General features: G+C 33.8%; 1 protein-coding gene across 1 annotated transcript in view; it reads right to left on the bottom strand.

Moving 5' to 3' along the window:
• The window catches only part of TTC39C (tetratricopeptide repeat domain 39C), a 24568-nt gene extending 15117 nt beyond the window's left edge, over window positions 1-9451 (bottom strand). The window contains exons 1-5 of the mRNA XM_085319259.1: window positions 9404-9451; window positions 7725-7853; window positions 6348-6462; window positions 3045-3399; window positions 1549-1717 (exon numbers count right to left, since the gene is read on the bottom strand). Of these exons, the coding sequence (XP_085175385.1) occupies window positions 1549-1717; window positions 3045-3399; window positions 6348-6462; window positions 7725-7853; window positions 9404-9436 (801 nt within the window). The 5' untranslated portion in view covers window positions 9437-9451. The remainder of the gene's footprint in view (window positions 1-1548; window positions 1718-3044; window positions 3400-6347; window positions 6463-7724; window positions 7854-9403) is intronic.
• Between the last annotated feature and the right edge of the window lie 5871 nt (window positions 9452-15322).

Here is a 15322-nt window from a genome sequence, read left to right as displayed (position 1 = left end):
TGTTTTAGACTCTCCAGTTTGCAAATGCAATATAAAGAACTATGTAAAGAGGATTACTAAATCTGAAATCAAGAAATATAAGATTATGGTTCTTACATTAGCAATAAAAAGAAGAAAAAAAGTCATCCCACCATCTGAGTCACTATAAAGCTTCCTGAGCCAAGACGGGTTTCCCCACAGAGCTGTTCTGAAATCTAAGGAGTCTCTTATTCTTGACCAGCACTATAAATCTGTGAAGCTTTTAGAGTCATGCTCAGAATTAAGGGGAAACTCAGTAAACACTATGTAAAGCTAGAAGGGGATAGTTTGTACTAAAAGACACAACATGAAAATCAGGGCCTTCAGAGCTCTTGATTTTATATCGATATTTTCAACTACACTTGCATTTATTATATATAGCTATTCCTGAAGAACCTGAACTTTTCCACAAGAATTTCTGTAATATTCAACTAAACGAAATACATGTATGATTGAGCAAAAAGCTTTAAAACATTCCCAGTGCGTAAAAAAACAACACTTCCCAGATAGCGACAGCTGCTTGTGACAGTGCATCATTGCATCAACACATTACAACAAAGACAGTTCATATTGGAAATTTAAAGTACTTCCAATAAATAAATAAATAAATCATGAAAAGATGCCAGCAAACCTGATCTGCCACAGAAGACAGTTCAGAAATCCTACCCTGCTGTTTTGTTACTGTTGCTATCTTCATCAAAATATTGTTTCCATGAGAATTGACTGCAAGCTCAACCATAGAATGAGTTTCACTATCACAATGAGTGAAGGGTTTGAACACACTTTTTCTTTGTCCTTCTGTTTTGCTGTTGTTAATGTAAATGCTCTGGAAATATTCTGATCTGACAAAAGCAGCAACTAGAAGTTAAGTTACCGGAAGCACTCATCACCATCTCAGATTACCACAAATTCGCAGACAAAAAAAACACAAAAAACAAAAAACAAAAAAAACCCAAACCAGAAAAAACACAAAGCTGCTGCAATTATTGAAAAATAGCACTCTGCAACAGTATACAAAAAACAGGGAAGAGGAAAACACTCTGCTTGGGTCAGAGCTCACTACAGTAACAGCAAACATTCTGTTTGATCTCTTAAAGGCAAAAGCAATTACTTGAGGAAATTACTGAAGATCATTAACTATATGGAGAATGTATAAAATGAAAAGGGGTAGAGATAAATGCTATGTACTCGGTAGATTGAATATTCAGATTTCAGCTTGAGAAGCAAAACTGAAATAGCTATCTAAACCACAAGAAATTCATAAGCGACCAAAAGCATTTACTTTTAGCATAGAGCTGCAAATGTATCAAGTGGCAGAAAAAGAATTTCAAAATGTTATTAATTCAGGTTCAAGTAACGGAAGAGCTGGTTTGGCACATTAATTTGAAACTAGGAAGTTGTTAATCCTTTCTGCCTACCTATCTTTCCATACATCTATATCCTTAGTCATAATTCGCAAAGTTTGTTCATATCAACAAAACATAAAATATCAACAAAAAAATCAGTCAGAAGGATGAAAACATGCAGTACCTCTAATCTCTGTATCCTCCCCTTGAAGAACATGAACAGAGAAGAATTCGGATAAGCAGATTCTTTTTTTGCAAGAATCTCTTTTGCCTCTTTCAATCCTGCCTTGTTATCACTGCCATCAAGAGCAAAAAAGGGACGAACAACTGTGTGGTACCACAGCAAAGCTAATCTGCAAGAAACAGAAGAATAAAGATTACAGCTCATAAACAGAAGTTTAAGAAGTTTATGCTCTATTCAGGTAAATGTTAAAATGGCTCTGTAAAACAAAGCAAGGTATGAGTCTTTTCATTCACAAGTTGCCTTTAAATAAACATATTACTGTAATACATCAATGTATTCCTAAACTGCACCTGAGCATGTAAGTCAATGCACGTTACCCAAAGGTAAAGTTCAATCAAGTTCACAGTATCAAAGCACCATATAAATTGAGTTTTTAAAAGTGGATAGGATTAAAAAGAAGAAAGAAAGAAAGAAAAGAAAAAAAAAGAAAAACTTGCAGGAAAAAATTTTAAATGAATTGTTCATTAAAAAAAAATCCAAAACTATCAACACATAAAGTCCACATAAAACAGAAATACATCTGATGTTCAGAATAGCAGACATCTACACGACCTACAGCACTCCTACAAACAAGGGCAGAGCATAACGATATTCAAGGCCATTGGAAGCAAGGAACACTCCAAAATAATGGCATTCCTCTTCCCCAGAAGGGGAAGCAAGGAAATCAACAGGAACATTTAATCTTACGCCTGTTTAACCAATCAGAAATCTGATTCTTCTCTTCATATAGAGATTTTAGCTCTGCAGTCAATGTTTCAGAAGTGGCACTGAATAGAATTTACGGTAGATCCATAATAAAAGTATTAATTTGTGGAGAATAGAATAATAAACAGCCTTCATAAATGGGTTTAAATTAAGTCTGGCTTACCCTTCACTCAATAAAAGGACCAGAATGCAGTATGAAGGCTTGGGAAAAAGAGTACACAAAGAACGCTCCTCTAAAAAGATCAAAAAGACTGTGTAAGGGAACACTCCATTATTCTTAGATATTAAAATTAAAAATAAACTGGAAAAGATTACTGGATGATAATAAGGATAAATGACCAAGTGACGTCAATGACTCCCACAACATTCTCCTCTATGAAATGGTATACTATTTAATAACTCATAGGTAAATCTATTGAGCCCTCATGGGGTGCTTTTACTTACTCTACTGGCATATAAATTACAAGACATTACAATAGCAGGTACTGAAGAATACAGCACAATTCTCACACAAACTCAAAAGATATCTGGATAACTAATTATAGTAGGATCTTATATACTACTAAATGATGAATTCAATAAATCGTGGCACATTAAACAATAAATTACATGTTTATTTTACCTGCTGTTGTTTTCTTTAAAGCAACATGACTTTTTTGGTTTTGATTTTTTCCATTCACTTACTTTCAGTACTAAGTTATCTACCAAAGCATTTCAATATAGCTACTCACGTAGCTAAAGGGGCCTTCATGTCCTTACTTTCACTTGCATACATCAGTGAAGAAAGCCCCTGTAGGCGGTCTCCAGGAAAACCCAGCAGGTTGATGATTTTGAGCAGGTTTGGGGGCACCATGGATATGCAAAGATGAAAAAGTCCATATCCAAAGCTAACAGCACCTTTCAGTCTGTTAAGCGAATCCTCCGTTACACCTTCTGCAGCAATATGATTATCATTTGCAGCATCAGAAGTCAAGGATTCCTGAGTTGTTTTCTTCTGATATATTTCCTGAAGTGTATTAATGTCCATATAGCACTTATTGTAAATTTTCCAGGCTTTTCGGAGGATCCACCCACCTTTTATGTATGCTAAAGATCAAGGGGAAAAAAAACATGTCAAGGATATGTTTCAAAAGTGTAACACAGCTTTTCACAGATCCTAGGATGCTCTCTCATTTACATTAAATTAACTGATTATATAAAGGATTCTGTAACAGTAGCTACTTCTGTCTTACCAGGCATTAGAAGCTTAAGTGCTTTTCAGTCACAGACTTTAAAGAGTATGCAATACAAAAGTACTCCCTTCTGCTGTGTGGCAATATGATTGTCATAAAGGAATAGAGAAACCAAAACAACTTATGATTTCCATTCCACTATAGAATGGAGATGAAATGACTGCCTGGCAAATAGAGAGAAGCAGAAAGAAATTTTACTTCTAAGCCCAAATGTTGTTAAAAGAATGTAGATGGGTAAAATTACCTAAAAAACACTTTTCTTCGGGGTAGATAGTACGATCTACCACAGTTACTGAGTAAAAAAAATATATTAAACACAATGTTTCACAGTTTTTTTTAAAAAAAATAGGCAGAAGAAAAATAAAAGAATGCATAATTTTCAGATTTTTAACATATTCTGATGCTTAACCACCTCAATTACAAATGCAAGCTAGGTAACTAATTTTCCTTAAAATTTTGAGTTTGAGCATTCTCAGCTGGTTTAAGCAAGATCTATGTTTACAGAAGAGATGTATAAAAAGTACATTAAAGACAACAGAAGGGTTAAAATAAGCATGACATCAGAAGATAAAGCTGTCCAATTTGCCTATTAAAAAAAAAAGTTTACTTATCCTACAGACTGTTTTCTGTTAATAGCCTTGATAAACTATTGCCTTCCGATGCATGCATCAAATGGAAAAGACGTATAATACAAAAAAAACCCCTCCCACAATCTGAGGCTTTACCTTTATCAGTGTGCTGCCATTAACTGTTCACTAACAAAGCAGAACCCTAACAGACTTGACATGCTTATGATAAAATAATTTAATGAATTCAAATAATGAATTCCTGACTTTATAAACAAAAATTTCACAGCCAAGCCCAGTCATTAGGTTTAGTTCAGTTGGTTAGAGCATGGTGCTTATAACACCAAGGTCGTGGGTTTGATCCCTGTATGGGCCACTTGTTTGAGGGCTGGACTAGATGATCTCCAGAGGTCCCTTCCAGCCTTACTCATTCTATGAATTTTAGCTGAGTTTTCCTAGCATGAACTTCCGAAACTCATTGTCAGACTAATGACAGCAGTGTTTATAAACATAAAGGATAGTTCAATAGAATCATAGAGTACTGCTGTTGGAAGACAAGTTTAAAATAATGTATTATTAACTTTGATAAAGCTATTGCTATTACATCCATGAGGGTGGAGAAAATACAAAAACATAAAACATGTTAGCCCATTATGCTAGTAAAAGGCACGCAAGAAAGCGGCTTGTGTACTGCCATATGCTTCTTGCAAAACTGTCCTAGGAAGAAAAGAATTTTTTCTACTCATCCACTTATGAACAAAATCTGATGCAGTTATTTGAAATGGCACTCATTTCAATGATCTGGTTGCTATTTCTGTACAGAAACATGATCATAAAAACAAGATGTTTATACATACTCAGAAAGGCAACAGTCAAAAAACCAACCAACATAACAGACCCAACAGTTCACCAAAACAGTGCCACAACAGCAGCAACTAACAGTCACAAGAGGTGGCATTTAACCTCTTGGAAATCTTTAGTTAAGATTTTAAGGATGTTTTTACTTACTAGAGAAACCCAAATATGCTGCATGTTCTGCAATACTCTGCTAACCTCTTTAGTTCTCTGAGCAGCAGACAAGAAAAAAGGGGACAGACACCACACGCAGTAACTGCTTTGGATGCTATAATGCAGCTGCAGAATACATATTGAAATGAAAAAAGAAAAGAAAAAAAAAGCTTAGAGAGAAGAGGGGAAAAAAAAACACAAACAAACAAATGAACAAAAGCTCAGAGCTGAGAAACGAAAACTCTACCTTCTTACACACTGACAGAGTAGACAAAAATACTCCCCGAATTTCTGTTAACTAGAACCAAGTATATTCTTGATGTCCTGGCTTGGAAAAAAGTAAGTCTGCTTATCACACAAAGCATTGTGGCTTTGACTAAGATCTTAGCATTATTTTATTGATAATCTGGGTATTATTTCTCTGCTTCCTTCCAGCTGATCAGCAGGGTTTTCACTGGCAATCTGCTCCGATTGACGTAACTTGGTCTTTGTTAATACTAGTGAGTACTTGAGAACGTGCTTCTGTAGCACATGACGTTGACTACTTTTTGTATGAACTCATGGGTGAAGGAATCTAGTTTCTAGATTATGCAGGAGAACCAGTAATGCAAAAGAAACTTAAAAAAAACACAGCTCTGCAATGAGACAAGGAGGTTTGTTTTCCACAAATCACAATTAACCTCTTTGGCATGCAAGGACACATTTTGGCAACCAGAGAATAAGAACTGATTCAGCTCATCCATCTTCACACACTTCACTAAAATTACTTTTGCTGGCAGTTTGTCATCTCCCTGAGTTGCCACTAGCACTCTGCATAGGAGACATCAGGCTTCAGCAGTTGATAACGTCTTTATTTTGCAGGCCACATGAGGTACACAGACGCTAACCATCTTTGTACCAACTCCTACAATGCCTCTTTGGGAACATGCAAAGGATTCCAACCTAAGAACTACCATGTGAATATGATTATTGGCATGCAGAAAGTGGAAAGCTGTAGTTTACACCAATCCAGTTCTTATGAATGATTCTTCTATGTACACAAAAGGTAAAACAACACTTCTGGAAGCACACAAATCTTGGAAAACCTATCCCTTGTTTCAAATTGAACTGTTTTTTTCCTACAAAGCAATCATCTTTACTGATGTTAATAATCATCATGCCACTTTACTATCAAGCTTTACTACATACGCTATCATGTAAAACCACAAACATTAAAGCCACAGCACACCTGATAATTCCTGTTTTACAAATGACAGTACAGCCAAGTAGACTTGACAGTCAGCTACAATTATTTGTCTTTGTAGTCGATCAACCATGGATACAGTGGATTTTCGTCCATCAACCTGTATGAAACATACAGAGTAGAGGGGAAAAAGTTATTTTAACATCAAACTGAAATCTTATCTTTGTGCAATATTTAATACAGCTGAATTTGTAATTTTTCTATTGTGATTGTTAGTATTTTTAATTTCCAAGTAATATTGCTTTTACCTGAAGTGGCTGAATAATTTGTATGAAAATATAAAAAACATATATATAAAAACCTACAGATTTTGTAACTTGATCAGTCTGAGCAGGACATGTGGCAAGATCTGCCTCATTTAGTACACCTTTTTCTTGTAATTGCTGTCTAAAATGCTTAAACCACATTCCTTAAAGACTACAAAAATAATGCAGAATACTATTATAAAAGATACTAAATTAACAAATCTAAAACTAACTGCTAGGGGAAACATTTCTATTAAATTAACTGAGCACTCTTAAAGACTAAACTATGCTGATTGTTCTTTGATAACACTTCAAGCAAATTCCTACTTAATAAGCAGGGAAACATTATATATGTGCTGTCAGCTTTGCTTTTTCTTTTCTCTTTTTTTTTTAAGATTTTACAACAGAACACATTCAAACATCATACAATTATTAATATAGGCATCAAATATGAAACTAATGTGTTAAGAACACAAAAAGGGCCATATAGCAAGTGACAGGAAAAACAGTGCCTTTAAAGAACATGCAATTAAGTATGTCAAATTCAATGCTTTCTATCAAGTAAACTAAATATCAAGGAGAAAGTTTTTCCTATTTTTGCTGTAGATCTACTGTGTCACACTGGGAAAGCCACTCAACATTTTAATGTCACTATTGTCTTCAGTATTTCTCAGTTTGCATCCTTTATTCTTCACTGATTATTTAGAATGAAAATTCTAGAATAGGAAGAAAAATTTCCTAGGAATTTGTCGGGCACATAGCACAATGCAGTCTCAGTCTCATGAGTTCTGAACACTGCTACAGCATATATAAATTAAAATGACCCTAATTAGTCAGATTAAAAATTTCCTGAAATAATTCTAGTAGATTAGTAATTTGTAGTATCAAGAAAAATATTACCAGTATCAAACCACCTACTGCTTTAGAAGAGGAATTGCCTGAATCTATCTTATTTATACTAAAGAAATCTAAGCAAAATGTTCAACTGGAATTAGTTTCTAATCACAACTGTTCTCCATACACCAAAATCATCTACTCAAATATGAAGAGAATAGAAAGATTTCCCAAAATATTTTTCCCAATACATGACTCTGTATTTTACAAATAATGCTCTTACATTCTTTTTAATTTTATTCTTGATTGTTTCAATAACTCCAGCTTCTTCACTCTCGCAAAGTTTTTCTGTAGCCTTTAAGTCATCACATGCCAGCTGCATTTTCTCTTCTTCAAATGTCATCATGGCATTCTTCCAAAAAACAGAACACAGATTTGAATGATAAAAATCACAAACAAACATAAATCTGTTATTTCTACAAAAGTGACAGGAAAGTGGTTTTCATATAAATTTAGCAATAAAATTGCTATTTTTTAAAACATATCTTAATACATACACACATAGCAAAACACATACTTCTACAAAAAAAAAAAAAAAAAAANAAACATGGATTTAAGAATGCCCTTCCAAAATTTCAAAAGACTGAAATTAGAACATATTAAGTCCTGTCCCCTTCTCTTAATAAAACTTAACATGCAGTCAAACTGAATACGTTGTCATATTACATTAAGTAAAAAATTTTGTTTCATGAATGTAGGGCATGATTTGCATCTGTGCAGATACTGTGTTTGTTTAATTCATCAGCATAAATAACAGGTCTGCAAAGTCAGGAACAATTAATGTTGCATTGTAAGAAATAGCTTGCAGAATTTCTACATGTTTGAAGAAAGAAAATGCACCAGACTAACTCCTGTTGAATCCATTTAGAAAGAATTTTAAAACACGTTAACTTCTTTCCCTGCTGCTTTATTAAATAAACGGTCTGAACGACACAGGCTCATGAGTGCTGCAGCTATCTTTAGAACGGTAGCTAAGTAGCTAAGCAGAAGCTGTTCAAGATCCACTGATGCTGCACTGTGATGTTATACTGCTTCAGCACATCAATTCGGATAAGCAAGCCTCAGTGAGTCTCTCTTTCAATCCTCCTCTCTGTTTTATTGGCTTAAAGCAAGCATATGCTGCAGGAGGTTTCCCAACCAATATACCTTTCTACATTGCATAGCCTCCAGACACTAGAAACAATTCAGATTAATTTAATTTATAATGTATGAATTTCTCACATATTATAATAAATGCTGACTTTAAGAATGGTATTACCATACAGAATTCCTAGTGCAACATAAGATTAAGCAGCAAAGTCTAAATAAGGACAGCCCACTAAAACAAGATCCAAACGTCTTCCAAAACATCAACTTGAATTTTTGTTTGTTTGGTTGGTTGGGGGAGGTGAGTTAATGCAAGACATCTTCATTTTTCCTATGACAGCACTTAAAAGAACTAACATGTTTTCATTGTAACTCTTCAATTAGTCAAGACTCTCAGTTCTCATATATTCAAAAAAGTGGCAACATGAATGGATTTAAAAGATTAACATTTAAGATTAACAATCTGTTGTATTGCAGAGGAAGTCTTCACTACCAACAGCTATTAAGAAAATGGTATTTATAGGTGTTATTTTAATGCCAATCTACTGCTCATTTAAGAAAGTGTTTTTTAAGGCTCTTTTGATGGAACTCATATTTCATACATTTAAGAGGCTAAATCACAGAACCTTTGCTTTCTATTTAAATCACATGAGCAAACAAGTTTTATATAACAATGATTTGTTTTCTAGCTATATTTAATCTAAAATTTTGAAAAAAGTCTCAAAAACAAACAAATTAAGTCTCCAGCATCGTGAACACAACTGATGTACCAAGATTAACTACAAGAGAAAAGATACGCTTTCTGTATCTACTCACCAAAAAACTGACAAAACTGGCTCCAAAACTCATTAATGGGCTATGATTTCTGTAAAGAGAACAAAATACAGTTAGTTATATTGACGCCTAACAACATTACATTACTTGATCTTAAATTATGATTATACATCTGTAAATAAGCCCCTCCTTTCTGGGGGGGTTACAAATCACTGTATCATTCTGTAAAATGTAATGGAAACAGGAAGCTAAAAGCATCATTATTTTTACTAAGACTTAAATATTAACTTTACAAAAAGTTAAATTTTCAAGCATTAAGCAATATCTATTTTAAAAGAAAATACTGCCACAAAAATATATTTAGTATAAGATCAAAGAAAATTTAAAAGCTCCAGAAACTTCAAAATCCATTAATTCTATTCTTCCCTATCAATTGTCACCACAATTCTGACCTACAAAACAAATGCTAACTAGTCCCATTAATAGCTTCCCAGCCCTGTTCCCATGAATTGAAGTTAACCTACCTAAAATTACAGACTTAAAAAAAGAAAAAGAAAAAAAAAAAAAAAGAAAGAAAAAAAAAGAAAAGAAAGCTCACAGATTTAAAATAATTGCTGGAAATATGAAGTTCTATTCTTATGGTTCTTCAAGCCTGGAGTACAAATCTTGCTATACAATATGGAACAATTTAACTATGTGTTTCATCTTTTCTGTTTGCAGACACTTCCAAAAGGGTGAAAGCAACTGCTGGACCAAAAATGTAGGCAGTCAAAATCTTGGCAATACATGAGACAAGTTTCAAGCTTCAGGACTACTGCAGACACACAGACCATAAGCCTGTAGTCAAATCAGATACAACACATTAAAACACTGTTTTCAGGATCTCACTGTACCTACTATTTAGCTTTGGGAAATCACTGACTGTCAATTTATATATCCATGTATAAATACCACTACAGAAGTAAAGCTAAAATACGTTTGGCATGCCAGAAGAAAAAAAATATATATATGAACACTAATTTTCTAGGTTTTAGGAAAAGGTTACATTTACACTGTAAGTACACACATTGCTACAGTACGCTACTTATGCTGTTTCTAACTTAATTCTGCAAGCACCAGATTAAGGCAGGCTTTAAACCAGGACATGCAGTTGAAAAAAATCTGAAAAAAGCAACATATTGTTTATTACAATACATATTTCATTAGTAAAGTTATGATAGAATACATAGAATTCTTTTCAAAAGGTATCATTAATATCCCCCCTCTATTTTCTCACTTTTTGATTCAGCATACATAGACAAAAAGCAAGGAAAAGAACAATACAAAGAAAAAAGAAAAACAGTTTCATTAAACGAGGAAAATAAAATCTGAAAATCTTTCCCTTTTTAYCTACACTGCTCATTTCCAGATATACATATAAATGTAAAAATCAAAAGAAAAATAAGTTAAATATTCTCCTCTTTGTGGGCAGGCCTAAGAAAAGTCAGTAAATGGYTCTGCTTCTCAGTATCTAGACCATTCTCTGCCAGCATCTGTGGTATAAAGACAGGTAGAAAGCTGCCACGTGAGTTGTATTTGCTGCATCTCACACTTTCAGTACGAACTCTGATTGCAGAGGGTACATCCCTGTCTTACAATCCACCTTTCAACGCAGGAGACCCTCGCTGCACGGTCTTAACCACCCTGCTGCAGAGCGCACAACCTCCACCAGTTTTCAAGGGCAAACTTACTGTATCATCAGCACTCTGCAGATCTAACACAGCAAAACAGCTCCCTGCAGGACATTTTGATGTCTATGTCCTTGTGGACGAAGTTGCACCTACATCATGCTTTCAATGAGGCTCAGGAGTAATCCAAGTATTTCACTTTTGAGCTTCAAGGGTGCGAGAGAGTAAGTTAGTTAGTTTGAGGTATGGTTGGTTGGTTTGTTTTTTTAATGAGATGTCAAAGTAGTCCTTATTTAGCATCACAAAGCCATCAATCCTTCATACTGAAATTCATTAAAAAAGGGAGAATCTCCTTAGTTTGACAAAGGGAGATAGACTATTTTTCCAAGTGAATTACAAGTAGTCAAACATGACAGACTTCGAATGTAACCAGAACAACTAGAAGGCACAAGAAATACTTCATAAAGYTTGCACTTTTCAATAAGCTGGCTGAATGTTTCTATCTACAATGAAAAATTTTACTACAGTTATAGATATAGATCTAAAAAGATTATTTTAACGTAGTAATTCTAAATTTGAGCTTCTAAACACCTGTAAAAATTATCTGTTAAATAGATGAGAAAAACCATCTCTCACTAAAACTTTGTACAACAGAACCCAAGATTTTGTTTGTTTTTGAAGCGTGAGCATTAACAAATCAAATATACTTAACAACATATAGATTTTGTTCTCAGGAGAACAAGTATCCAGATATTCCTTATGACTTGGCAAGGTAGATACCAGTTTTATCAGCAAAACATAAAYGCAAATTGAATTTTGTGGACTTATATAACAAGCAGTAAAAATGATGCATATGAAAGTATTTTAGATTCTAGACCTTTTTTCATTTTCTGTGTATTTATTAAAAAAAATCTTTTATTATAGAAATAGGTAAGCTGTTAAACTTAAAATAATCCAAATGTATCAGCATTAGAGCTAAAGTAATCCCTCATCTGTGGGAATATTTTCAAATAGAGTAACTTGAATAATTGCCACATATAAGAGTGAAACCCCTAAAAAGAAACAACTAATAACACAGTTAAGAATGAAACAACATAATCGCTTATTCAGTAGCTCAATATATACATTAATTTGGATGTGGTTTTCAAGCACCATTTTACAAAATGTATTTTTTTTTTCTTTTCAGGACGTAAAAAACTGTTCTTAAGAGAATAATCTGTCCTTTATCTGTGAAGGTATCAACATTTATATACATCTTGAAAGTCTGCAGATTTCTTTTTAGTAATATTTTTATATTAAGTTAAAGACAGATGGCTAGGTACAGTTGAGTTAACTACTTTTCCAAAATCCCAAAACAAAGAATCTTTCATTGCTTGCAATAAACACTTATCTAAATATAAACACTGAGAAGTTTCTTCCACAAGTATTTATCTTGTAAACTAATTTGTCAAAACAGCTTCTCCACTTGCACTTTGCCTTTACAGTTCTTCTACCAAAGACAAAACAAACAAAAAAACCCCACACCCTTGAGAGCCACATCACAACTCCGAAATTATCACTAGCCACAATACATCAGGTGGAACGTTACAAACTGAGTGACTGAACATTAAAAAGAACTTCCTATAAAAAGCGTTGTCATTAAGCACATATGGATTGCTTTATCACCCTGAAGTAAGGGAACGCCAGATTTAACATTATCCGGGAAATGCTTYGGATTAGACCATGGATTCTAGCAATCAAAACATAAAACCTCTACTCCCTCAGAGTTTTTGGCTGTGTCATCAATAAATGAATTAAGGCATATTTCTATCATATTCCTATACAGTCACTGGATATGAAATATAGGTTAATGGAAAAAATCATTCCATAATGTAATTTTAGCATTTAAAATCCATTTTAAATAACAATTGCATTTACTGCTCAAGCTTTGTGGATAGTATGTAAAATGATAAATTCTTCAATAGCACAATGTTACCTTGTCAAGAGCTGTAGAGAAGTTTGTAATGGCACAGTAGAGATTCATTAAACAACAAGGTAGGACTAACACTCCAAGTAAGTTTCTGAAAAAGAGCACAGCTCCGTGACGATATCCCTCAGTTCAAGCTCATCATCAACGCTTGCTGAAGCGATCTTCAGCATCGGACATGAGTCTACATCTTTTGTCAAAATCCAAAATCTTGTTAAGTTATATCAAAAAAAAAAAAGCAGCATTTGAGTTACTACTGAGAGTGAAACAGCGGCCACATCCATATTGACGGGATTTGTGCTACTAAGCACAAATGAACCTTGGGACACTGCACTACCTACGTTATCTTCACAGTTCAAAACAACAGTTTCCAATAAGGGGAGGGRAAAAAAAAGATTTTTAATTAGTCCAAAGATAAAGAAAAGTTTAACATCAGGGCCAAATAAGTCCAACATTGAAACAGTTTAACTACGTTCTCTCTCACAAATCTATGCATAACGCAGTAGGATTCATCAAATTATCTTTGTATCTTCTTCTCAAACTATCTCAAAATATCTTCTATTCATATGGCATAGTCAAACTTTTGAGGATAACAGATTACTATATATTTAAATCCACCTCAGTTTGGAACAGCATTTAAGCATGAGGCTTGCACCATCAATTTGCTTAACTACTGTCYTCAATACCTTCATGAATGTGGGTGCTAACCAGCAATACCAGCAACTTAAAACTAGTTAGACCTTAAAAATATTAAATCCACAACTGCCACAATACTTTTGTTCTTATTTGTGTCAGCATCTGGCTGATTACCCAGGATCTGGGTGTGCTGGGCAAACACCTCGTCTCTGGAAACTTTTGTGCAACTATCCGMTTTCTCAACCAGCTAAGTATTTTATGACCACTTTAGTTAGCAAAGGACAGTGATGTAATCAAGTAAGATGGGAATACTTTTGCAGATAATGATCAAATGATCAATGAGTTTTTAGATTTTTGTTATCATCTTTCTGGTGTAAAACATTTGTACTATGCCAACATACCAATCTTTGTTTGCTTTCTGTGAATACTACCAATWACAGCTCTGAGCTTTTCCTTTGCTCTAGAAAGGTATCAGTACTACAATACCAACCATCTTCCTTTACGGTATCTGTTACCGTACTCGGACAACTATTCTTCGGCCTCTATAGGACAGCTTACGTCTGCCATACTGAGCCTTGTATAGGAAAAGAAAGGCAAGGAAAAAGAGAAGGACACAGATCTTGGATGTACCTGTCCAGCAGAAAATTTACAGATCCTATCCTACTATATGGAATGAAGCATTAAAATGCGCCTGTTACAGAAATTCAGAAATATTTTCAAGTATTGTTTTCTATCTCCATTATTCTCTCCAGATATATTTTGTAAAATATGATTTGTACTTTGCCTATCAAATTAGGAATCACAAGATATTTTAAATCAAAAAATGTTCTTAATACAAATTCTAMGTGATACCACAATAAACTTGGAAAAAATTATTTAAAAAATGAAATCATGTATAACTAAAGTTAAGTCATACACTTAAGYGCTGTGAAGTAGAACTTGGGTGCCTTTAGAGCTATTCCATTTTCTCCAGTTGTATAAACTGGTGTTACATGAGATATTGCTTCTCTCAACAAACCCCAACTCACCTTGTTTCATGGCTTATTTTTAAGACGTTTTCATGCATGACGATAACATCCAGGAGCTTTAAACTTTGGTTTAATAAAGCTGGGATGATATAGCCTTATTGGTATCATTAAAAACCAGAACTGAAGCACATCAGAAGAAAAATCAATTATTTCTTTYYCCTTTCTRTCTCCATTTCTATGATAATATTTCACTTAGAAATACAYATAGAAATCTTTTCATCATTATTCAATAGATTGTTCTAGAATATATTCTAAGTATGATTTGTGAGGATACAAACATAAGGCATCTTTATACAACTACACATTTCAGCCAATATTGATGTGTGAAATAGCTAAAACAATATCAGTGTATTAAAGAATCACAGTATTAAGATTTTTAATTGAGAACTTCAAATATTAGAGGTGGTTTATAAGTTATAATTAGCTCAAATTTGTTTTAATTGTTGCATGAGTTCTAAACATACACTACTACTTTTCCTAGAAAATATCCAACTGCAAGAGAAATGCAGAAGTAAGAAAAAACCAGTAATTCTGTTGCTCCTTTTACTTGATTCTGTTTTGTCCTTCCCTAAATTACCAGCACATTGCTTAGCTCTAACTTCAGGCCATTAAATTTCGATACACAATATCAAAACAATGGGAATTATCAAAATACTGAAAAGCA

Source organism: Rhea americana, unplaced genomic scaffold (assembly GCF_003343005.1).
Source record: "Rhea americana isolate MKP2758 unplaced genomic scaffold, rheAme1 scaffold_58, whole genome shotgun sequence".
NCBI classification, from domain to species: domain Eukaryota; kingdom Metazoa; phylum Chordata; class Aves; order Rheiformes; family Rheidae; genus Rhea; species Rhea americana.
This window is presented reverse-complemented; position numbering and strand designations above follow the sequence as displayed.